Below are 26,872 nucleotides of genomic sequence, written 5' to 3'. Positions count from 1 at the left end.
AAGAGAGAAATACCATGCACTGCATTAGCAATTTCTGTTGCTAATCCTCCTGGGTAGTAACTGAAAGATGGTCTCGATGAATAAGGAGGAAATGGTTTGGAACGTTTGCTTGTGAAACGTAAAATACCCTGTGGCCCCGGGCAAGTCCCAAAATGGTTCTAATATTCGGTTTCTAATGAGGTGATAATCAGTTACCCCCTTAGATTCGGAAGATTTGAGTAATAACCATATTTGCCAAGACTGAAAAAAGAAAAAGTAACACTGTGTACTAAAACAGACAGAATGGATTCAGTTCTCTCTGGAATATAACTAAATCAAACTCTGTGGGATTATGTAGGGCAAAGTAGTTATAAGCCCCCAGAAATCACCACTTCCCTAAAATTTCCAGCATCTTTCTCCATACAGATATACCACCTCTGTTGTATCGTACTCGCCCAGGCGCTTAGTAGGGCGCTATGTGCACAGTAAGCGCTCAATAAATACCATTGATGAGGATGACCTTTAAAGTAAGGGAGAGGTGAGCAATATAAATCCGGGAGAAGAGCAAGAAGCACACAATTGTCCTGTCGTATGCCGGCGAGTCGTTTCCGACCCATAGCGACGCCACGGACACATCTCTCCCAGAACGGCCCGCTCTCCACCTGCAATTGTTCTGGTAGCGGACCCAGAGAGTTTTCTTGGTAAAAATGCAGAAGTGGTTCACCATTGCCTTCTTCCACGCGGGAAACTTGAGCCTCCACCCTCGAGTCTCTCCGTTGCCCTGCTGTCCAGCACAGATGAGTTTGGACTTGTAGCAGATTGCCTCCCTTCCAATCTGTCAATCAATCAATCGTATTTATTGAGCGCTTACTGTGTGCAGAGCACTGTACTAAGGACTTGGGAAGTACAAGTTGGCAACATATAGAGACAGTCCCTACCCAACAGTGGGCTCACAGTGGGCTTCCACTCATCAGCCACCGGCTAAACTAGGAAACGGAATGGGTAGGCCTCTGCTTGACTCTCCCTCCCATAGCCGAGACTTGTAGAGTACTGGAAACTCTCCAGTTGTGTTCCCGAGAGAGAGGGCACATGATTAGTGTTTATATGCCTGAAGATTATAATATACAGTGGAATGGAAAACAAAGTCAAATTTTCTTTCTCCTTTTTAAATATCTCTCTCTGCTTAGAACTGTATAAATACTAGCTTTAATCACTCTTGTGAGCAGACAGATTACGCAGTGACCACTCTCATTCATTCAGTCGTATTTACTGGGTGCCTACTGTGTACAGCACTTGGGAGATTACAGTGCATTCATTCAGTCGCATTTATTGAGTGCTTACTGTGTGCAGAGCACTGTACTAAGCGCTTTGGAGGGTACAGTACAACAATAAACAGAAACATTCCCTGCCCACAGCACGTTTACAGTCTAGAGTCAAGGAGGCAGACATTAATATAAATAAATAAATTATAGATGTGTACATCAGTGCCGTGGGGCTGGGACGGGGGAAGAACAGAAGGAGCAAGTCAGGGTGATGCAGAAGGGAGTGGGAGATGAGGAAAAGTGGGGCTTAGACAGGGAAGGCCTCCTCCTCCTCCTCATCATCAATCGTATTTATTGAGCGCTTACTGTGTGCAGATCACTGTACTAAGCGCTTGGGAAGTACAAGTTGGCAACATATAGAGACAGTCCCTACCCAACAGTGGGCTCACAGTCTAAAAGGGGACGGAGATGGGCCTTCAATAAGGCTTTGAAGGCGGGGGAGAGTCATTGTCTTTCGGATTTGAAGAGGGAGGGCGTTCCAGACCAGAGGCAAGACATGGGCGAGGGGTAGGATTTAGTGATGGATTGAATATGTGGGTTGAATGAAAGAGAGGAGTCAAGGATAATGCCGAGGATACAGGCTTGTGAGACACGGAGGATGGTGGAGCGTTCTACAGTGATGGGAAATTCAGGAGGAGGACAGGGTTTGGGTTGGAAGATAAGGCGTTCTGTTGTGGACAGGTTAGGCTTGAGGCGATGGGAGGACATCCAAGTAGAGACGTCTGGAAGGCAAGAGGAACTGCGAGACTGCAGAGAGAGAGAGAGAGATCAGGACTGGAGATGTAGATTTGGACATCATCCGCATAGAGGAGCAAATATAACTTGGTCCATGTAATAAAAATTAGGTGGTAAAACGTGTGGAATGACAAATCCTATTCACAGTGGGTTGGAGGGAGAACATGAGAAAGGTGGATTAGGGCAAGAATCAAAAGTCCCATCAAAAGATCATCTTGTGGTTTTCATTTCCTTTTGATGTGAAGTTAGACTTCGTTGTGTCATGACCTATTTAGATTATGTCTATGTGACGGCGGGGACTAAATCTGGGCACATGATATCAGGTGACAGAGTGTGAAAACATCTGCTGAAACTAAAGGATAATTTTCCCTGCAAAACTCTCCTATTAGGCTGCCCGTCAATTCCTTGCAGTCAGGTCTCTTAATAGCCTCTCCAGTTTCCTGTGGACAAGTAGTATGGAGAAGGGAAAAGCACTTGGGGCCGAACTTGATAGTTTGAAAACCCTGGCCACATCTAGATTCATCGTGAGAGAGTCTGGGTAATTTTTGCACCAAACTAATGAAAAAGCACACTAAATTTGGGGGAAATATTATTAAGAGAAGTTACAAAGAGTAGAATTGAAAATGTTGTCCTTGCCTAAAAACACTCAATATAAGTACTAACAGTAATGATAATGATGGTGGTATTCGTTAAACGCTTACTATGTGTCAAGCTCCGTACTGAGCGCCGAGGTAGATACAAGATAATCGGGTAGGGCACGGGCCTTGGTCCAGCCGGGGCTCACAGTCTAAAGGGGAGGGAGAGCAGGTATTGAATCCCTATTTTACAGATGAGGGAAATGAGGCATAGATAAGTGAAGTGACCATCCCAAGGTCACACAGTAGGTAAGTGGTGAAGCCGGGTCAGAACCCAAGTCCCTTGAAGCCCAGGAGACTCACAAGTCTGTTGACAACTTACTGGGTGCAAGGTACTGTACTAAGCGCTTGGGAAAGTACAGTGTAACAACCAGTAGACCCATCCCCTGCCCACAAGGAGCCCATAGTCTAGAGGATCAAATATAATTCACTATAAAATCCTCCTCCATAGTCAAGAGGATCGAATATAATTCACTATAAAATCCTTCTCCAAAGCTTATTTACTTATTCAGTTGAACTATACACCTTGAAAACTCTGGAACGGGACTTCAGAGCTTCAAATGACCAATTTGTTAGCTAGTGCTTCTGATAAGCACTAAGCAGATGGAGAAGCAGCGTGGCTCAGTGGAAAGAGCATGGGCTTTGGAGTCAGAGGTCAGGGGTTCAAATCCCGGCTCTGCCAACTGTCAGCTGTGTGACTTCGGGCAAGTCACTTCACTTCTCTGGGCCTCAGTGACCTCATCTGGAAAATGGGGATGAAGACTGTGAGACCCCCGTGGGACAACCTGATCACCTTGCAACCTCCCCAGTGTGCTTAGAACAGTGCTTGGCACACAGTAAGCGCTTAATAAATGCCACCGTTATTATTATTATAATCACAGCCAGAGTGAGAGAAACCTGGTCGTTTCAAAAAGCAGCTGCGCAGAGGTGGTTCTCATCCCAAGAAGGAAGAGTGAAAGTAGTGAACAAATACCAAATCTTGTGGTTGATTTCTTTCACCATCAGTTATCTTTTCTAGTGGGGCTGAAAACCTGGGGTTCTTCCCAACCTGGACCTGTCCAAACTGAGTTTTGGAGTTATCGGGTTCTGGTCTGAACCGATGCCTGACCTGACTAGAAAGAGGCTAAGCTCACTTTGGGAGGAGGGAGGGAGGAAGAGAGACAGAGAAGGAGAGAGGTAAACGAGTTTAAAGTCTAGAAGGAAAGCGTTAGATAAATACCATTGATTGATTATATACGTATCTATAATTATTTTAATGTCCGTCTCCCCCTCTAGACGGTAAACTCACTGTGGGCAGGGTACATGTTTCTCACCTCTGTTATAGTAGATTTTCCCAAGAGTTTAGTACGGTGCTCTGCACATAGTAAGCGCTCAATAAATACCATTGATTGATTGATTGGGGTGCAGGCAGCAGACACAAAGTGGGAAAAGTAACAGTCAAACACACACACAAAACCCACGGACAAGGGTAAATACAAGAGCAGGAGGGCATCGTGGCAAATTTCAGGGTCTTCGAGGTGATGCTCAGAGTAACAGTCAGAGAAGCCAGACCATGGCCTTCCTGATGTTCTGAAAATGGGCAATCAGCCAATCAGTGGTATTTATTGAGCGCTTACTTTCATTCATTCATATTTATTGAGCTCTTACTGTTTGCAGAGCACTATGCTAAGAGCTTGGGAAAGTCCAATACAACAATAAACAGTGACATTCCCTGCCCACAACGAGCTCACAGTCTAGAAGTGGGGAGACGGACATCAGTGCAAATAAATACAATTACAGATATGTACATAAGTGCTTTGGGGCTGGGAAGGGGGAAGAACAAAGGGAGCAAGTCAGGGTGATGCAGAAGGGAGTGGGAGGTGAGGAAAAGTGGGGCTTAGTCAGGGAAGGCCTCTCGGAGGAGATGGGCCTTCAGTAAGGCTTTGAAAGTTGGGGGCGAGTCATTGTCTGGTGGATTTGAGGCGGGAGGGCATTCCGGGCCAGAGGTAGGACGTGGGCCTGGGGTCAGCGGTGAGACAGGCCAGATGGAGACACAGCGAGAAGGGGAGCACTAGAGGAGTGAACTGTGCGGGCTGGGTTGTAGAAGGAGAGAAGCGACGTGAGGTGGGAGGGGGCGAGGCGATGCAAAGTTTTTGCTTGATGCGGAGGTGGCTGGGCAACCATTAAAGTTTTTTGAAAGGAGGAGTGATGCGTCCAAGACGTTTTTGCAGAAAAGTGATCCGGGTAGCAGAGTGAAGTACGGACTGGGCTTGACTGCTGTGTGACCACGGGTGAGTCACTTTAGTTCTCTGGGCCTCACGGACCTCATCTGTAAAACTGTGAGACTGTGAGCCCCACGTGGGACGGGGACCGGATCCACCTCAATTTGCCTGTATCCACCCCAGCTCTGGCACATAGAAGTCGCTTAACAAACACCATGATTGTTCTTATTACTTTCCTGCTTTGCACACAGTAAGTAGTCGGTGAATCCAATAGATGGATTGATTGATTTACGCTGGAAGGGGGAGGTGAGTAGCAGAGAGCAAGAGTCCCTTGGGGGAGCTGTGAATAAGAGAGAGCGGCAGTTTTTTGAGGGGAGGCCTGGGCAGGTGGTGAGTAGCAGAGATGAAGAGGGGGGAGGAAGGAGGAGAAGAGTAGAGAGCAGAAGTCCCGGGGGGGGATTCAGTTTGGGAGAGGTGTATTGATCCCGCCTCCACCACTTGTCAGCTGCGTGGCCTTCACTTCTCTGGGCCTCGGTTACCTCATCTTTAAAATGGGGATGAAGACCGTGAGCCTTACGGTGTACAGATGACCGTACTAAGCGCTTGGGAGAGGACAGTACAACAATAAACAGACACGTTCCCTGCCCACAACCAGCTGACGGTCTAGAGGTGGGGTTGGGAGTTCGGGTGGGGATGAGAGGTGGGAAACGGGAAGATAGCCGGATGGTGCAGTGGGGTTCAGAGAGGTTTTTGTAGGATTGGGGACAGATGGGTGTGTCCGAAGACCAAAGGGATGGAGCGGGTTGAAAACGGCAGTCAGGGAGGGAAGAAGAATGGGCCCAGTTTTTTTTTTTAGAAGGCAAGAAAGGGTGGGGTTGGCGGTGGATGGCTTAGCAGTCAATCAGTCGTATTTATTGAGCGCTTACGGTGTGCAGAGCACTACCAAGTGCTGGGATGGTTGGTGGTGGATGGCTTAGCAGTCAATCAGTCGTATTTATTGAGCGCTTACGGTGTGCAGAGCACTACCAAGTGCTGGGATGGTTGGTGGTGGATGGCTTAGCAGTCAATCAGTCGTATTTATTGAGCACTTACGGTGTGCAGAGCACTACCAAGTGCTGGGATGGTTGGTGGTGGATGGCTTAGCAGTCAATCAGTCGTATTTATTGAGCGCTTACGGTGTGCAGAGCACTTCCAAGTGCTGGGATGAGTACACTATAATAGAGTTGACAGACACATCCCTTGCCCACAATGAGTTTACAGTCTAGAGCAGGGGCAGGAAAGGAGTGGACTTTCCTGCTGTGATTACGCGTCCTGGGGCATGTCAGGACGCAGCGCCTGATGGATCTCTGGTCCTACTGTGGAATGGTTCATAACCCGGAGAGCGGTTGTACAATATTCCGTTTGCCATACTGTGTCTAGCACCATACCAGAGACATCTGATTTCCATTCAGAGTTGGAATCAAGTTTCCAGCCAGGCTCTAAAAGCAACGACGGCATGTTTTCGGCTTTTCTGAGCAGATCATTTATTTCATTCAAATGCTTTGCTTCTGATCAGCTTTGGGCAGCGAAACTTCTCCGGACATGAAATGAATCTTAGGCTTTCTCTTCCTGGGCCGATCTGGACAGGAACTGTCCCGTTGTCCATTCGGTCCAAGAGTTAGAGTCTGCGGACGCCTTTCAGGCAGGATAGGAAAGACTAGATTCTTTCAGCGAGACGGAGAAAAAATATTTTGGATTATAAATGTACTTTCCTCAGGCCTCCCTGGCTTCATTCGGTTTTCCCTCTTGTTCCTCCGATTGATCCTGGCGGCTTTTCTAGAGCCCTCCACTAGTTTCCACTAGCCCTCCACTAAAAGCTCCTCTGGGCTTTTAGGTTTTCTATATTCGCCACCTCCCTCTCTGTTCTTTTTTTCTAGCCGAAATTCCTTTGTTTCAGCGCAGCAGATTTTTTCTCCACATTCTCATTCATACCCTACTGCTCTGTACAGTGCTCTGCACATAGTAAGCGCTCAATAAATACAATTGAATGAATGAAAGTACAAGAGTTGGTGGACGTGTTCCCTGACCCATAAGGAGCCTACAATCCAGAGGGGATCTTACAGTCTAGAACATTCTGCTCTCCCTTTAAGCACTTGATATTCACCCCGCCTCAGCCCCACAGCATTTTTGCACATACATATAACTTATTTTAATACATATCATCAATCATCAATCGTATTTATTGAGCGCTTACTATGTGCATATCTCCCCCTCTAGACTGTAAGCTCCTTGTAGGCAGAGTACATGCCTAACAACTCCTGTGCTTTACCCTCCTAAATGCTTAGAGAAGCAGTGTGGCTCAGTGGAAAGAGCACGGGCTTTGGAGTCAGAGGTCATGGGTTCGAATCCCGGCTCCATCACAAGTCTGCTGTGTGACCTTGGGCAAGTCACTTAACTTCTCTGAGCCTCAGTTACCTCATCTGTAAAAATGGGGATTAATCAATCAATCAGTCATATTTATTGAGCGCTTACTGTGTGCAGAGCACTGTACTAAGCGCTTGGGAAGTACAAGTTGGCAACATATAGAGACGGACCCTACCCAACAGTGGGCTCACAGTCTAGAAAGGGGAGACAGACAACAAAACAAAACATATTAACAAAATAAATACAATTTTTTTGCACCATTCAGTCATAAAATCGTGTTTATTGAGCGCTTACTGTGTGCAGAGCACTGGACCAGTAACAATAATAATAATGATGATGGCATTCATCAAGCGCTCACCACTTGCAAAGCACCGCTCCCAGCGCTGGGGGAGACACAAGGTCATCGGGTTGTCCCACATGGGGCTCACAGTCTTCATTCTCTAGACCTCAGTTCCCTCATCTGTAAAATGGGGATTAAGACTGTGAGCTCCACGTGGGACAGGGGCTGTGTCCAACCCAAGCTGCTCGAATCCATCTCGGCGCTTAGTACGGTAGTGCCTGGCATGTAGTGAGTGCTGAACAAATACCATTCATTCATTCATTTGTACTTATTGAGCGCTTACTGTGTGCAGAGCACTGCACCAAGCACTTGGGAAGTCCAAGTTGGCAACATATAGAGCTGGTCTCGGAACATATAGATTAAGACTGTGAGCCCCACGTGGGACAACTTGATCACATTGTGTGCCCCCCCCAGCGCTTAGAACAGTGCTTTGCACATAGTAAGCGCTTAACAAATGCCATCATTATTATTATTAGTAGCAGTAGTAGTAGTCTTTTAGACTGTGAGCCCACTGTTGGGTAGGGACCGTCTCCATATGTTGCCAACTTGTACTTCCCAAGCGCTTAGTACAGTGCTCTGCACACAGTAAGCGTTCAATAAATACGATTGATTGATTGATTGATTATTATTAGTAGTAATACAACGCTTTGCACACAATAAGAGCTCAATAAATAGATGGATTGATTACCATTTTTTATGGAGCATCTTTCCTACTCCCATCCATTCAAGAGCATCAAAATGTCTACACATGCCCCTTCTCTGTGGATTCCGTTCAAGCAGTTGTAAAAATGTAGTTGAGAGATGAAACAAAATAAAAGTGCTATTTGTTAAGTGCTTACCACATCCCAGGCACTGTTCTAAGCGCCGGGGTGGATACAAGCAAATCAGGTGGGCCACAGTCCCTGTCCCACGGTCACGGGCTCGCGGTCTCATTTTACAGATGAGACCCAGAGTGAAGTGACTTGCCCAAGGTCACACAGCAGACAAGTGGCGGGATTAGAACTCAGGTCTTTCTGGCTCCGAGGCCCGGGCTCTATCCACTAGGCCACACTGCTTCTCTACTATCAAGTCGTCAGGCACACCCAGAGTGGTCAAGGAAGCCTAGGGCAGAGGAGAAGGTCAGTGAGAAAGGAGGATTCATTCATTCATTCAATCGTATTTATTGAGCGCTTACTGTGTGCAGAGCACTGTACTAAGCACTTGGGAAGTACAAGTCAGCAATATATAGAGACAGTCCCTACCCAACAGCGGGCTCACAGTCTAGAAGGGGGAGACAGACAACAAAACAAAACATATTAACAAAATAAAATAAATGGAACAGTAAATATGCACAAGTAAATTAAGTAGAGTAATGAATATGTACAAACGTATATACATATATCCAGGTGCTGTGGGGAGGGAATGGTGGTAAGGCGAGGGGGAGGAGGGGGAGAGGAAGGAGGGGGCTCAGTCTGGGAAGGCCTCCTGGAGGAGGTGACCTCTCAGTAGGGCTTTTCATTCATTCATTCGCATTTATTGAGTGCTCACTGAGTGCAGAGCACTGTACCAAGCGCTCGGGAAGTCCAAGTCGGCGACATCTAGAGACGGTCCCTACCCAACAGCGGGCTCACAGTCTAGAAGTGGGGGTGGGGGGGACAGACGACAAAACAAAACGTATTACCAAAATGAAATAAATAGAATAAATACGTACAAGTAAAATAAACAGAGTAATAAATATGTACAAGCATATATACAGGTAATATATGATGGTAATGCCATCATTCATTCATTCATTCATTTAATCGTATTTATTGTGAGCCCACTGTTGGGTAGGGACCGTCTCTGTTGCCAACTTGTACTTCCCAAGCGCCCAGAACAGGATAAATGCAGGGCCCTGACCATTGTGCTTCCACACTGCCCACAACGAGCTGACAGTCTATCATCATCAATTGTATTTATTGAGCGCTTACTGTGTGCAGAGCACTGTACTAAGCGCTTGGGAAGTACAAGTTGGCAACATATAGAGACGGCCCCTACAGTCTAGGGGTGACTGAATATTTCTGAGAAGCAGCGTGGCACAGTGGAAAGAACCCGGGCTTGGGAGTCTGGAATCATGGGTTCTAATCCCGGCTCTGCCACTTAACAATAATAATAATAATAATGGCATTTATTAAGCACTTACTATGTGCAAAGCACTGTTCTAAGCGCTGGGGAGGTTACAGGGTGATCAGGTTGTCCCCCGGGGCGCTCACCGTCTTAATCCCCATTTTTCAGATGAGGGAACTGAGGCCCAGAGGAGTGAAGTGACTTGCCCAAAGTCACACAGCTGACAATGGGCGGAGCCGGGATTTGAACCCATGACCTCTGACTCCAATAATAATAATAATAATAATGGCATTTGTTAAGCGCTTACTATGTGCAAAGCACTGTTCTAAGCGCCGGGGGGGTTTTACAAGGTGATCAGTTTGTCCCACGTGTGGCTCACAGTGTTCATCCCCATTCTACAGATGAGGTAACTGAGGCTCCGAGAAGTTAAGTGGCTTGCCCAAGGTCACACAGCAGACAAATGGGGGAGCCCGGATTCGAACCCGTGACCTCCGACTCCAAAGCCCGGGCTCTTTCCACTGAGCCACACTCCAATGCCCGGGCTCTTTCCATTGAGCCAGGCTGCTTCACTCATCAGCTGTGTGACTCTGGGCAAGTCTCTTCACCTCTCTGTGTCTCACCTGGAAAATGGGGACGAAGCCTGTGAACCCCACGTGGGACAGTCGGATTCCCTTGTATCTGCCCCAGTGCTTTGAACAGTGCTTGGCACGTAGTAAGCGCTTAACAAATACCATTATTGTTGGATATATCTTCTGAACTCCTCTTCTTTCCACAGGATGTCTCTCCTAGTGGGTGCTCCAAAAGCCAACACGACCCAGCCCGGCATTGTCGAAGGTGGCCAGGTGCTCCGGTGCCACTGGCCTTCCGACCACACCTGTCAGCCCATCACATTTGATGCCACAGGTAAGAGTCACTGAGTCGATCGTATTTACTGAGCGCCTGCTGGGTGCACCGCACTGTACTAAGCACTCGGGAGAGTACGCTAGAACAATACGCGGACTCATTGCCCGCCCACGACGAGCTTAGATGGCATTCAGTTCATTCCGTCGTATTTATGGAGCGCCGACTGTGTGCCGAGCACTGTACTAAGCGCTGGAGAGAGAACAACGTAGCGTAAGAGAAGCATAAATGTAGCATGGAGAAGCAGCATGGCTCAGTGGAAAGAGCCCGGGCTTTGGAGTCACAGGTCTTGGGTTCCAATCCCGGCTCCGCCAATTGTCAGCTGTGTGACTTTAGGCAAGTCACTTAACTTCCCTGTGTCTCAGTTCCCCCATCTGTAAAATGGGGATGAAGACTGTGAGCCCCCCGTGGGACAACCTCATCGCCTTGTCACCTCCCCAGCGCTTAGAACAGTTCTTTGCATGTAGTAAGCGCTTAATAAATGCCGTTATTATTATTATTATTATTAAGAGGTTTACCAGCTCGCATTCCAGTCTGCCTGTGTTCGCTTTTCCGCCGATTTTAGCTTCCAGGAAGCTGCGCTAGGCCTGCGTCTCCTGGAAGCAACGTGGCCTAGAGGAAAGAGCACAGGCCAGTGAGTCAGAGGACCTGGGTTCTAATCCTGCTCTGCCAATCGCTTACTATGTGGCAGTTCGCTGTGCCTTAGTTTCCTCATCTGAAAAATGGGGATTCAATCCCCGCGCTCCCTTCTACTTAGACTGCGAGCTCCTTGTGGGCCAGGGATTGGGTCCAACCTGAGCGACTAGCCTCTACCGTGGCACTTAGAGCAATGCCCGACCTGTCGGAAGCACTTAACAAACACCAAAAGGAATAGGTCAGTGTCGTCACAGTGGCTAAATGAACGTATTTTGAGTGAATTCATTATGACGAGGATGATTCCCAGTGCAAGAAGACAGGTCGAATAGCTTTGGAGTTGCGAAAACCAAGAAAACCGTGGTTTGCTTTATTGAAAATAATCCAGTTGATTGTGAAAATAAACGATGAACTTCAGACCTTCAAGAATAAAATTCCAGAAAAGTATAAAGTAGTATTGCTACTCTTTTTGGATTTTCTTTGCTTTTAAGCGATTCAAAAATGCCAAACAAGTTTTTTTTTCCTCCTAACTGTAGCAAGTTGAAACTTAAAGTCCTGACACAGTCATTTCCTCGGCTCTCTATGCTTTGAAAATACTGAGTTATCAAAGGCTTTCCAGAGGTTCTTTCGCACTACAGAAGGCAGCGGCTCTGCAGAGCAGGTCATTATTCCCGTCTCCGTGTCTGCCAAATCACGCAGACACTGACTACCATTGAGGAACCAGCCCACCCCTGACTGAGTGAGTCAGTCAAAGCTCTGCTTTGTGTTCCCAAAGCCAGCTTAGACATTTTTTTCGTGTGTTCAAGTAGGTTTTTTTGTGATTAAGGAGATTGTTTTCCTAGTTTGAAAAAGGGATTTCCTGATCCCTGATTCAAGATTTTCTGGGAAATTGGTGTTTTGTTGTACACATGACATCAGAATTACATCTACTGGGACAAAGTTCAGTGTCCATTTTGTCTACATGTGATTTAAATGGGGAGGGGAGGGGGAAAGGGGAAGAAAATTCACCGCCTTTGGGGCAGGCGTTAAGAATGAAGAAGGAAATAAAGATGATGAAGGCAAAAAATGGAATTTGTTAAGCTCTTACTGTGTGCCCAGCAATCTACTAAATGCTGGCGTAGATACAACATAATCAGGTTGGACATAACTTTCATGGAGCTCGCAGTCTAAGGGGGAAGGAGAACAGGTGTTGAATCCCCTTTTTACAGATGAGGAAACTATGGCCCAGAGAAGTCAAGTGACTTGCCCAAAATCACCCAGCGGGCCTGCGGAGGAACCAGGATTAGAAAGAACCCTGTAGCATTCATTCATTCATTCAGTCGTATTTATTGAGCGCTTACTGTGTGCAGAACACTGTACTAAGTGCTTGGGAAGTACAAGTTGGCAACATATAGAGACGGTCCCTACCCAACAGTGGGCTCACTCCCAAGCCCATGGTCTTTCCGCTAGTTTTAATGGAAAATTTCCACGAATGAAACCAGTTTTAATTCCTGTCATAGGATTTGAAATCAGGTGTAATGTCTGAAAACAAAAGCAATCCATTTCATTGTGTATTGAATTTGATAAGTCTGATATTAACGTGGCTGCTTTGGCTGAAATCAGACTTAGATTTTTTTTCACATTAAGCTCGGTTCAGGTTGTTGGTAGAGTACATGGGCCACTTTCCCCCCCTGTCAATCAATCAATCAATCAGTCGTATTTATTGAGCGCTTACTGTGTGCAGAACACTGTACTAAGCGCTTGGGAAGTACAAGTCGGCAACACATAGAGACAGTCCCTACCCAACAGCGGGCCCCCACCCCACTTAATAATAATAATAATTATGGTTCTTGTTAGGTGCTTACCCTGTGCCAAGCACTGTTCTAAGCAGTGGGGTAGGTACAAGTTAATCAAGTTGGACACATCCCTGTCCACACTGGGGCTCACAGTCGTAATCCCCATTTTACAAACGAGGGAACTGAGGCATAGAGAAGTCTTTTAGACTGTGAGCCCACTGTTGGGTAGGGACTGTCTCTATATGTTGCCAATTTGTACTTCCCAAGCGCTTAGTACAGCGCTCAATAAATACGATTGATGATGATGATGAAGTGAAGTGACTTGCTCAAGATCACTCAGCAGACAAGGGGCAGAGCCGGGAATTGAAGCCCCGTCCTTCTGACTCTGAGGCCCGGGCTCTGTCCCCCAGGCCATGCCGCTTCCCCCACTCCTTGACTGCTTAATGTTTCCATTCCTGTATCTGCCACCTCGCCTGAGGATAAACATCTTGGAAAAACCCAACCGAAGGGGAGTCCGCCTGAACAGCCTGTTGGGAAATACCTGTGACTCACTGTTGCGATGTCACGGCCCGTCTGTCTGCCAGCAGAATAGGAACACTGAAAACAAATCCCATTTTAAATCTGATAGATTCGATGAGATCAGATGTGTTGAAGTAGCTCTTAAATCTCACAGATTTGGTAAAATCGGATGGTTGAAGTAGCTCTGTGGGTTAGAGCGGTACAGAGGACGACATAGCTCCGTTTGGATTTTTACTCACATGTAATCGTAGCAAACGTGCTTCCGGAAACAGATTTCCCAGGCTCTGCTTAGTTTTTGACCGGTAGCGCTTCAGTGCTTTTGTGTACCGCAGGTACCAGTTGGCAAGAGGAATTAGCTGCTTTTTTAAAAGGTTTCGATCTGAGTACTTTTTGGCCAGAGCGTGTCAGGCAAATTTTGACTCTGAGAACAGCATTTTCAGGGGGCGAAATGAATGCCGTGGGGTTGGGGAATCTGGAGAGATTGAAAGGCCCTGCTTGGGTGAGATCCACATTCCTCTCCCTGTCTCTGTGTCCATCTCTATGTCTGTCTCTGTCTCTGACTCTTTCACTCTGTCTATCTTTGTGTCTCAGTGTCTCTCTGTCTCTTCTTTCCCCTCCCCACCCCTCTCTCCCCGCTGCTGGGACTCATCCCAGTCACTCACAGGGATTTTTGTATATTTTTAACATCCCTAGTGATGCCCCATTTCCAGTGTCCATTGCCACTTGGTGGGCATGATTTGAAATGGGTTTATGCTAATCTGAGCATAGCGCTGTCGGAAGAAGATGCTGTTTACCGTTTTTTGGTAGTTGGATTTTCAGTTGTCTTCGGTGCTACTTGGATTACATTCTCTACCTTCTAAGTGGCTTTCTTGCTCACATTTAAATTGTGAGACTCTGGTTGGACAGGTCTTATTTGATTTTTCGTGTAAACCACCGCAAGTGCTTAGTAAAGTGTTTTTTCCACCGTAGGCGTTATCACAGATAATGGAAGATGTAGTTAGTATTAATTGTGTCTGATTGTGCTGTATGAGAGCTCTCCCTCTATCAACCGATCTAGCTTTGTTTGACGTTGTTATCTTGGAGTGTTCATTTTGGAATGTATAATTTGTTTTCTTCACCCCTGCTTGTTCTGTGTCCTTTCATTCCCATTTGGATCACGAGCACTTTGTGGAACAGGGATCAGGTCTTATCTCCTTACCTTGCATCGCACACAGTAAACAGTTAGTGGATAATATATTTTATAGACATTAACAAATCTCTAGCGGGTTAGTAGACACTGAATTGGACTTGGGTTGCTAACTGTGCGGAAGAAATGTAAGTTCAGAAAATATGAACTTCCGTTTGTTCTTCATTGATGGTTACTCCTTTTCTTTACATATTTATTAAGCACTTTGTGTCAAATGCCGTTCTAAGCACTGAGGTGGATACAAGTGAATCAGGCTGGGTGCAGTCTCTGCCCCATTTTTAAATTATTGTTAATAATAAATGTCCCTTATGTGGGACAGGAACTGTGTCCAACCTGATTAACTTGTATCTGCCTCAGTGCTTAGTACAGTGCCTGGCATTTAGTAAGCGCCTAACAGAAGGACCAGGGTTCTAATCTTAGCTCTGCCACTCCCCTACTGTGTCAGCGCTTAACAAATACCATAAAAAATAGGGTACTGAATTCCCATTTTACAGATGAGGAGGCCGAGGCACAGGAAAGTTAAATAATTTTCGCAAGGTCACACTGGTGGAGACGGGATTAGAACCCAATTCTTCTGGCTCCCAGGCCCAAGTTCTGCTCTTTTAATTAGACCATGCTGCTTCTTATTCCATCTTACAAATGTGCATATATACATATATGCACACACGTAATTGAGTAGATTGTTTTTGTGCAAGTTCTGCATCAGAATGATATTTAATGTTTTAAACCTGATTTCATTTCCTCTTCCTGCTGGAACAATACTTATGCTAACGAGAAGGAAAGGGCAGACTAAAATTCAATATTCCTAAGGTCTTGGGAGAGTCTTTGTGTATCCGTAATAAATTTTGGAACCTTTATTCTGACTTTGTGACCTGGGTATTTTACTTAATGGCAATGGAAGAGTAAAACAAATAATGAAAACATGTTCATCGTGCTATATTGCAGGGATGTCTAGTTCGATTCTTGAGACTGTAGTTTCCTCTGGACTGTAAGCTCATTATGGGCAGGGATTGTGTCTACCTATTCTATTACATCATACTCTGTCAAGTGCTTAGTACAGTGCTTGGCACATACTAAGTGCTCAATAAATACCATTTTTAAAAAAAAGTTCCTTGTGGACAGAGAGTGTGTCTCTGAACTCTGTTGCATTGTACTCTCCCAAACACTTAGTACAGTGCTCTACACACCATGAGCACTCAATAAATATCATTTATTGATTGATTGATTGAGCTAACAGATATGCTGTCTTGGATTTATATGGACTCTATCAATTTGCTGCACATCTTCCTTTATTTAACCAAATACTGGAGTTGAGCTTAAAATAGCTTTGTGAAACCAAATTGGAGAATTTGAAATTCAGTTCCTTTTTTCTTACTATTATTATTTTATGGTATTTGTTACGCACTTACTAAGTGCTTAACAAGCTAGGATAAATACAAGCTTATCAGGTTGGACTCCTTCCCTGTCCCACATGGGACTCACGGTTCTTCATCCCCATTTATCAGATGAGGTAACTGAGACCCAGAGAAGCTAAGTGACTTGCCCAAGGTCACACAGCAGACAAGTGGCGGAGCCAGGATTAGAACCCAGGTCCTTCCCCATCCCCCCCGCCTTACCTCCTTCCCCTCCCCACAGCACCTGTATATATGTTTGTGCATATTTATTACTCTATTTTACTTGTACATATTTACCATTCTATTTATTTTATTTTGTTAATATGTTTTGTTTTGTTGTCTGTCTCCCCCTTCTAGACTGTGAGCCCGCTGTTGGGTAGGGACCGTCTCTATATGTTGCCAACTTGGACTTCCCAAGCACTTAGTACAGTGCTCTGCACACAGTAAGCGCTCAATAAATACGATTGAATGAATGAATGAATGAAATGAAGTAGGCTTGTTTAGTACTGTGGTCGTGTGGGTTTTAGTGGAGGTGGGAAATGGAAGAAAGTTCACTTTGGGGCGTATAATTTTCCAGGGAGTTTTGGATCGATTCACGGACAAGCGTTCTACAATGGGTTACTCCGGGGCATCGGTTGTGCCTAACCGGGAATGTGGGGATCTGGAGGATCCAATCATCATGTGGATTCTCCAAATGTCCTGGAGCCCCTGTGAGAGATAAGGTCATCATCTTCAATCGTATTTATTGAGCGCTTAATGTGTGCAGAGCACTGTAGCGCTTGCTTAGGTCCTGGTCCAAGTGGATCGGTAGCATATTTCTTAGTTTTTACGTCCTAATGAGTAAATCCAGTAACGTCTCTCGCTTCAAATTTAATGGCTAATATGCTTGAGGATCTGAAATCGTTTTTCAGAAATGCTTATCAACTCAGAAGTGTTCATTTTTAAAAAGGGCGGCGACAAATTGTCTCATAAAAGCGACTTGCTTCCCATGCAAAAGATTTAAAGTCCGTCGACACGTCAAAATATTGAATAATATTTAGACTTTTAAACTGTGAGCCCACTGCTGGGTAGGGACTGTCTCTGTATGTCCCAAGCGCTTAGTACAGTGCTCTGCACACAGTAAGCGCTCAATAAATATGATTGATGATGATGATGATGATAATAATAATGGCATTTGTTAAGTGCTTACGATGTGCAAAGCACTGTTCTAAGTGCTGGGGGGGATACAAGGTGATCAGGTTATCCCACAATCTTAATCCCCATTTTACAGATGAGGTAACTGAGGCTCAGAGAAGTTAAGTGACTTGCCCAAGGTCACACAGCAGACATGTGGCAGAGCCGGGATTCGAACCCGTGACCTCTGACTCCCAAACCTTCTTTGTTTTCCAAAGCAAGGAACCTATGCAAAAAGTTGCTTTTAGGAACTTCTCCGCGTCACTTGTTTTCTGTAACCAGGAGGATTGGGGAGGGGCCTGCCAGTCCTGTGCAAACAAAAATTCTCTGGTGACTTAAATGATTTTGGCGTCCGATAGAGTCATTTGGATTGTATGCATGCATTGTCAGTTGTGTGACTTTGGGCAAGTCACTTCACTTCTCTGTGCCTCAGTGACCTCATCTGTCAAATGGGGATTAAAACTGTGAGCCCACCGTGGGACAACCTGATCACCTTGTAACCTCCCCAGAGCTTAGAACAGTGCTTTGCACATAGTAAACGCTTAATAAATGCCATTATTATTATTATTATATGTGGTGTGTAGTAATGAATAGGAACCAAATGACTTCCAATACACACGTAACTTCCAAACAGAAGATTTCAGTCTTTCTCTTGCAGCACCTTGCTGCCGCTCTTAAATTTCATCCGACTTTTTGGAAATCACCGGCCTCTCTCTTTTTCAAAAAAATCCCCCGTAAAATAAACTCCCTTTCACTCCCACGGGACATTCTTTATGCATCTGAAAAGAACAAGACATTTTAATCTCGGTGCGAGAAATTTACTTCCTCTCAGCTTTTAAAGCACATCTGTGGGAATCCTGTGTTCCAAACATTCCAGAGGAGTGTAATGGTGCGTGGGGAAGAAATGTCAGTCAAGGTTGAGCCGCTGACATCCCTAAATTCTTCTTGCCCGGGCAAGGAATGTGTTCATCACAGTGTTGTGTTGTGCTCTCCCAAGCTCATCGTACAGTTTTCTACACACAGTAAGCGCTCAGTAAATACAATCAGTAAGTTCCACCGTTAGCCACTCTTTCAAGATATAATCTGATAAAATGGATCCAACGGACTTATTCCAAGCTGGAAAATATGTTCATAAACAACTGTGAGCACACCAGGCAGTTTCAGAAAACTGAAACTTGTTTGGAAATGATAGATGCCTTGTTAATACTCTATTTTTGTAGTATCCAGAGAGAAATATCCTTTTTCACCCCAACATTCATTCATTCATTCAATCGTATTTATTGAGCACTTACTGTGTGCAGAGCACTGTACTAAGCGCTTGGGAAGTACAACAGCATAAGGGAAGCAGCCTGAATAAGGGAAGCAGCCTGACCTAGTGGGAAGAGCACGGTCCTGGGAGTCTGAGGTCCTGGGTTCTAATCCTGCCTGCGCCACTTGCCTGGTTGTGTGACTTTAGGAAAGTCACTTAACTTCCCTATGCCTCAGCTTCCTTATCTGCAGAATAGGGATTAAATCCACCTCCCTTCTACCTAGACTGTGAATTCCTCGGGAGACAGGGATTGGGTCCTACCCGATTATCTTGTATCTACCGTAGTGCTTAGCATAGTGCCTGGAACGTAAGTGCTTAATAAGTCCTATAAAAAAACCCCAAAAGCAACAAAAAAATGTATCCTGGCAGAGAAATTTTGATCGCAACAGTACCTTCCTAGTTACCTTGTTGCATTAGAAATGGGAAGTGCAATTTCGGAAGCAGTTACACAGTCTTCTAGACTGTGAGCCCGTTGTTGGGTAGGGACCGTCTCTATATGTTGCCAACTTGTACTTCCCAAGCGCTTAGTACAGTGCTCTGCACACAGTAAGCGCTCAATAAATACGATTGAATGAATGAATGAATGATCTCATTGGATGATTTGGATTAAATGCTACCAGGGAATTCCACAGCGTTCTTCCTGGAACCTGAAACCCCCTGCATGAAATGCAGGTTTTATCAGGGCAAGTAGAGTGGGAGAGGGAGAGAGGGGGGAGACCAGAGTTGATTTCTTCATTCAGGTGGTTTACACCTTAAACGGAGACTTGTTAAAAGCTCAATAGCCCTTTAGTTGGAATGAGTGAAGGGATTCGTCTGTGCTTCTTGTACCTTTGAGGGCCGGGGACTCATTGGAGACCCCCAGAGCAGAATCCCCACACTGCTTAGGGGAAAGAGAAAAGAGGCAAGGAAGGAATTTGGGGGGCACTGGGTTGTGGTGGGGGGCATTCTGGGGAGAGGCTGAGTGGGAGCGATAGAGAAGAAGCTCATTCACCCCACATATGAGATCTATCACTAAATCCTGTCGGTTCAGCCTTCCCAACATCACTAAATTCCGTCCTTTCCTCTCCATCAAACTCCTACCGGGATAATTCAAACTCTTATCCTCTCCCATGTTGATTACTGTACCAGCCTCCTTGCTGATCTCCCAGCCTCCTGTCTCTTCCCACTCCAGTGTGTACATTACTCTACTGCCCGGATCATTTTTCTACCAAAACATTCCGGCCTTGTTTCTCCAGCCCTTGAGAACCTCCAGTAATTGCCCACTGACGGCCACATCAAACAGAAACCCCTGACCATTGGCTTTAATTGCCCCCTCCTACCTCACCTCGCTGCTCTCCTCCTCCAACCCAGCCCACTCACTTTGCTCCTCTAAAGCCAACCTACTCACCGTAACTTCATCACAACTATCTCACCACGGACCTCTCACCCACATCCTGCTTCTGACCTGGAACGCCCTCCCTCTTCATATCCTGCTTTTAAAGCCTTATTGAAGACACATCTCCTCCAAGAAGCCTTCGCTCATTTCCCCCATCCTTTCTGCATCACCCTGGTTTCCTCCCTTCATTCACCCTTCCCTCAGCCCCACAGTCCTTATGTCCAAATCTGTCGTTTATTTATTCAAATTAATATCTGTCTCCCCATCTAGGCTGTAAGCTCACTGTGGGCAGGGAATGTGACAACCAACTGAGTTATATTGTTACATTGGGCTCTCTCAAGTGCTTAGTACAGTGCTCTGCACACGGTAAGTGCCCAGTAAATATAATTGATTGATTGATTGACTAGAGCTTACTGGAGCAACAATAAACTCTATCCACAAGGCACTTACAGTCTGTTGTTAGAAACAGACCATTGGTAGAACATTGGTGCTCTCGAAGCTGTGGGGTGAGGAAGTGACTCGGCCTCCAGGTTCACCTGCCAACTTCTTTTTCATTTATGGTATTTGTTAATAATAATAATGATAATGATGGCATTTATTAAGTGCTTACTATGTGCAAAGCACTGTCCTAAGCGCTGGGGAGGTTACAAGGTGATCAGGTTGTCCCACGGGGGGCTCACAGCTTTAATCCCCATTTTACAGATGAGGTAACGGCGATGCAGAAAAGTTAAGGGACTTGCCCAAAGTCACACAGCTGACAAGTGGTGGAGCTGGGATTCGAACCCATGACCCCTGACTCCAAAGCCCGGGCTCTTTCCACTGAGCCACGCTGCATCTCTAAGTGCTTCTCTAAGCTCTAAGCACTTACTATGTGCCAGGCACTGTTCTAAGCACTGGGGTAGATACCGGGTAATCAGATTGGACACAGACCCTGTCCCACATGGAGGTCACCATCTTTATCCCCATTTTACAGATGAAGTAACTGAGGCACAGAGAAGAGAAGCGACCTGCCTGAGGTCAAGCAGCAGACAAGTGGCAGAGCAAGGATTAGAACCCAGGTCCTTCTGACTCTCAGGCTCTAGCCACTAGGCTTCAGAGCTTCTGTGGGCCCCATGTGGGACAGGGGAGAAGCAGCGTGGCTCAGTGGAAAGAGCCCGGGCTTTGGAGTCAGAGGTCATGGGTTCAAATCCTGGCTCCGCCAACTGTCAGCTGGGTGACTTTGGGCAAGTCACTTCACTTCTCTGGGCCTCAGTTCCCTCATCTGTAAAATGGGGATTAAAACTGTGAGCCCCCCCGGGAACAACCTGATCACTCTGTAACCTCCCCAGTGCTTAGAACAGTGCTTTGCACATAGTAAGTGCTTAACAAATACCATCATTATTATTATCCAGATTTGTTTGTGTCCAACTCCAGTGCTTAATACGGTGCCTGTACATAGTAAGCACTAACCATCATCTTCATCATCATCATCAATCATATTTATTGAGCACTTACTGTGTGCAGAGCACTGTACTAAGCGCTTGGGAAGTACAAGTTGGCAACATATAGAGGCAGTCCCTACCCAGCAGTGGGCTCACAGTCTAAAAGGGGGAGACAGAGAACAAAACCAAACATACTAACAAAATAAAATAAATAGAATAGATTTATTTTTATAATATTTTATATTATATTATTTTATTATATTTATATATTTACATTATATTATATTTATATATTATATTTATATTATAATATTTTATAATAGAACCAAAACCATAATTATTGTTATTTTTTTTCTCATCCGTGCTCACAGGAGCTTCACCCCATTCCATTCTCCCAAAGACCCTTGGGGGTGGAAGGATGAGGGGAAAACTTGCCCAGGGCCCAGAATCATCAACTCACTGAGACTCGGAGCCTGCAATGCTAAATCTCGGGAGTCCCTGAATTTAGAGAGCGATTGATGAGATTGATCTCATGGACAGATGGTTTTAATGAAGCGTTTTATAATCTTGGAAAGAGCCAGACAATCCAAAGTGCGATTCAGCTAAGTCAGTCAGTCGTACTTAGTGCAGAGCACTGTACTAAATGTTTGGGAGAGTACGACATTACAGAGTTGCTAGCCTGTTCCCTGCCCACGACAAGCTCATAGTCGAAGCCGAAGATCAAGAGAAAGCAGGTAACCGAGTTAGCCAACTGCTCAGGCTCTTAGTACAGTGCTCTGCACGCAGTAAGCGCTCAATAAATGCGATCGAATGAATGAATTTGAGCGTGCTTCTGGCCTACAAAACTTACCACTTACCAAAAGCTGGGATTCTAGCCATGATCCTGGGTTGTGAGGCCCGTAACCTACTTCAGATAGCAAGGAAAATCATTTCTCCTTTTCTTCCTTGTGAGTAGAGAAGAGATGAGGGAATCAGCAAATCTTTCAGTAACCCAGCTAATGAAAAAGAAGTTGTAAAACTCTTCAGTGATTTGTATAATCATTCATTCAATCATATTTATTGTGTGCAGAGCACTGTACTAAGCACTTGGAAAGTACAGTTTGGCTGCAAATAGAGACAATCCCTACCCAACAACAGGCTCACGGTCTAGAAAAGGGGAGACGGACAACAAAACAAAGCAAGTAGACAGGCATCCACAGCATCAATATAAATAAATAGAATTAGAGATATATACACATCATTAGTAAAATCACTCAATCAATCGTATTTATTGAGTGCTTACTGTGGGCAGAGCACTGTACTAAGTGCTTGGGAAGTACAAGTTGGCAACATGTAGTCTTCAGTAAGCGGCAGTTTGGTCTTCAGGTTCTCGCTCACACACAAACACTACAGAAGGCCAGGCCATGTGTTGTCAGTATGTGTTTTGGAAGAACACAGTTGGGGCATTTCAGAATATTCGCCACACAAACGAGTGCCTATCCGCATACGATTAAATGTGTTGGAAGGAACGATTTTGTGATGGTGTGTAGTCAGACCGGGTGAATACTGTAACATAGATGATGTAACTAATATTGAATACAATCCATGGGTGTGGGTGGGGTTTTTTTTCCGTGATATTTGTTATGGGCTTACTGCGTTCCAGGCACCGTACTAAGCGCTGGGGTAGATACAAGCTAATCAGGTTGCACACGTTCCGTGTCCCCAATGGGGCTCACAGTCGTAATCCCCATTTTACAGATTCATTCATTCATTCAGTCGTATTTGTTGAGCACTTACTGTGTGCAGAGCACTGTACTAAGCTCTTGGAAAATACAATTCGGCAACAGATGGAGACAACCCCTCCCCAACAACGGGCTCACGGTCTAGATGAAGTTACTGAGGCACGGAGAAGTGAAGTGACTTGCCCGAGGTCACACAACAGGCAAGTACAGTGCTTTGCACATCGTAAGCGCTTAATAAATGCCATCATTATTAAGTGGTGGAGCCAGGATTAAAACCCAGGGCCTTGTTCTACCCACCTGGCCACCTTGCTTCTCTTGTTTTTGAGATTATCAAGCAGCCGACAAATTCCATTTCATTCTCATGTCAAGGCTGTCCTTTCCCATGCCACTTTTTAAGCACCTGTCACCCTCAAAATGCCTTTTTTTAATTAGCTTCCCGAAGCTTCCGTTCAGTCAAGGCAGCCTCTCTCCTGAATGCCCCGAGTCAGGCTAATCAGAGTCTAAAACTGGAACACAAAGGGCCTTTCTCTTCAGTAGGGGAAAGGAGAGAGTTCCTCACACTATGTGAATATTAAGGGAAAATTCACATTCCCCCACCTTGGTTCGCAGCTTCTTTCACTGAAATCCGTATTCAAATTCAAAATGAAAGGTATCCAAGTTTACGCTCTTGAAACGGCTGACATTCAAGAACCTGAAACCTGTGCTCCCTGGAGCTAATGGTCTAAATAGTGGCCAGTGTAACGACACACTTTTAAGCAGGACGGTGAAAAGAAAGGCTCGTTTGGGAGCTTTAGAGCAAATTGCGCTTGTCTCCATCCTTTAACTCATAAACACCATTCTCCTCTTGAACTGTGAACTTCAGCTTGTAATCATACTTATGACCCCCCGGGACAGTGGTTTGGATTAACCTTTCCAAAAAGAGCCAGCTGTTTCCTTCATAACTCATACTGTATTTCTGATGAAATCACCATGTCCGAGTAAACTCCCACAGCTGTCCTAAGCGGAATGGAAAGCTAGCGTGAGGAAAGAAAAGTTGCTCATTAAAGTGAATTGCTAAACGCAGTGGGCGGGCGTGTCGGGACCCCATTCTATTCATTAGCAAGCATAGAAACCATCAACTATAAGCTCGTTGTGGGCAGGGAATGTGTCTGCTAATTCTGCTACTATTTTATTCCCCCAAGTGCTTAGTACAGTGCTCTGCGCACTAGTAAGCGCTCAATAAATGCCACTGATTGAGCCATCTCCCTCCACCCCCTTGCCAAAGCCTCTGGATAATTAAATCAAAGTACATCTCATTCCTTAGATCTGGGGAAGCAGCTTGGCTTATGGAAATACGCTGAGCCCAGGAGTCGGAGGACCTGAGTTCTAGTGCTGGTTCTGCCACTTGTCTCCTGTGGGACTTGGGCAAGTCACTTCATTTACGGGTACTTTAGTTTCCTCATCCACAAAATTGGGATTAAGTACCCATTCTCTCTCTCTCACTTAGACTGCGAACCCTGTGAGGGTCAGGGACTGTGTCGGGCCTGATTATCTTGTATTGTAGACAATAAACTCCTTGCAAGCTACGAACTTGCCTACCAACTCTATTGTGTCGTACTTTCCCAAGCGCTTAGTACAGTGCTCTGCACACAGTAAGCGCTCAATAAGTACGATTGATGATGATGCTCTTCAAACAGTAAGTACCATTGCTTGATTGTGTCTTCCCCAGTGCTTAGCACAGAGCTGGGTATATAGGAAGTGCTTTATAAATGCCACAATTATTATTATTACTAGGGGACATCCAGTGAGGGTCAGGCGTATTTAGAAGGCTCCCTTTTGGGGGAAATACGGTTAATTTATTTTTGAGAGGTGCGGGGGGGACAGGAGCTTGGGGTGATTATGGGAGTTTCTAGGGATTCCGTTCAAAGCCTGTTTTTCCCTCGAATCATTTGCCTATGTATATATGTTTGTACATATTTATTACTCTATTATTTATTTTATTTGTACATATCTATTCTATTTATTCTATTCTGTTAGGATGTTTGGTTTTGTTCTCTGTCTCCCCCCTTTTAGACTGTGAGCCCACTGTTGGGTAGGGACCGTCTCTATATGTTGCCAACTTGTACTTCCCAAGCGCTTAGTACAGTGCTCTGCACACAGTAAGCGCTCAATAAATACAATTGATTGATTGATTGATTGATTTGGGGCTTACCCATCCCTCCTCCTCTGTTCCACTAAAACCAGACTCCGTCTAAGGTTGGAGATAAAAACGAAATGCAAAGTTGAAAGGAAATTTCCTATCCGTTTCTTTTCCCCATCCTCAGGTACCCCTCTTCAATTTTGCACCTCGATCAACAACCGTATCTAATAGTCTCAACCGCCCTGTGTTTGGTCAATAGTTTTAAAAACAACGAAAACTAACTATCCCAAGGGTGTGAGTTTCATGCTCCATATAAATATGCTGTGTAGACAAGGTCACAGAAGTTTTTGTTTCTGTAGAGGGAAAATAGAGGAATTCTATCTCGCAGTTCCACAGATTAAACCCCTAATGCCCGTTTGATTGATTGATTCTATTTATTTTATTTTGTTAATATGCTTTTTTTGTCATCCGTCTCCCCCTTCTAGCCTGTGAGCCTGCTGTCGGGTAGGGACCGTCTCTAGATGTTGCCAACTTGTACTTCCCAAGCGCTTAGTACAGTGCTCTGCACACAGTAAGCGCTCAATAAATATGATTGATTGATCTCACAGTGCTTTTTTTATTTTTATAGTGTTTAAGTGTTTATTGTGTGCCAGTCACTGTACTAAGCGCTGGGGTGGATACAGGCTCATCAGGTTGGACACAGTCCCCGTCCCACATCAGGCTCACAGTTTTCATCTCCGTTTTACAGATGAGGTAACTGAGGCACAGCGCCGTGAAGCGACCTGCCCAAGTTCACACAGCAGACAAGTGATGATAATAATTGTGGTATTTCTGAAGCGCTTACTATGTGCCAGGCACTGTGCTGAGCACTGAGGTAGTTACAAGGTAATCGAGGTGGACACAATCTCTGACGCGTGTAAGGCTCGCATTCTTAATTCCCATTTTACAGATGAAGGAACTGAGGCACAGAGAAGGGAAGTGACTTGCCCGAGGTCACCCAGCAGACAGTTGGCGGACCGAGGATTAGAACCCAAGTCTTTGTTACTCCCAGGCTCTATCCAGTAGACCACTCTGCCTTTTTCCTTCTTCAGGGAATGTGGATGGATCTGTAACCCATCACTACTGGTATCTTTCCATCAGTGGTATTTATTGTGCTCTTACTGTTCACTCATTCAGTGGTATTTATTGAGCACTGACTCTGTACAGACCACTGTACTAAGCGCTTGGAAAATATAATACGGCAATGAAGAGAGACAATGCCTGCCCACAACTGCGTGTTGACCACTGAACTAGAGAAGCAGCGTGGCTCAGTGGATAGAGCATGGGCTTTGGAGTCAGAGGTCATGGGTTCGAATCCCGACTCCGCCACATCTGCTGTGTGACCTTGGGCAAGTCACTTAACTTCTCTGAGCCTGTTACCTCGTCTGTAAAATGGGGATTGACTGTGAGCCCCACGTGGGACAACTTGATCACCTTGTATCCCCCCCCCAGCGCTTAGAACAGTGCTCTGCACATAGTAAGCGCTTAACAAATGCCATCATTATTATTATTATTATTAAACTAATCACTTGGGAGTGCACGACGGAGTGGGTAGGCATGATCTCTGCCTGCTAGGAGCTTACAATCTAGTGAGTAACTAGGGGGAAA

General features: G+C 45.4%; 1 protein-coding gene across 1 annotated transcript in view; it reads left to right on the top strand.

Annotated features, from left to right (window-relative positions):
• ITGAV (integrin subunit alpha V) overlaps nt 1–26,872 on the top strand; it is a 114,266-nt gene that overhangs the window by 8,373 nt on the left and 79,021 nt on the right. The window contains exon 2 of the mRNA XM_038751071.1: nt 10,476–10,603. Within this exon, the coding sequence (XP_038606999.1) occupies nt 10,476–10,603 (128 nt within the window). The remainder of the gene's footprint in view (nt 1–10,475; nt 10,604–26,872) is intronic.

This window comes from Tachyglossus aculeatus, chromosome 9 (genome assembly GCF_015852505.1).
Source record: "Tachyglossus aculeatus isolate mTacAcu1 chromosome 9, mTacAcu1.pri, whole genome shotgun sequence".
In the NCBI taxonomy this organism is placed as follows: domain Eukaryota; kingdom Metazoa; phylum Chordata; class Mammalia; order Monotremata; family Tachyglossidae; genus Tachyglossus; species Tachyglossus aculeatus.
This window is presented reverse-complemented; position numbering and strand designations above follow the sequence as displayed.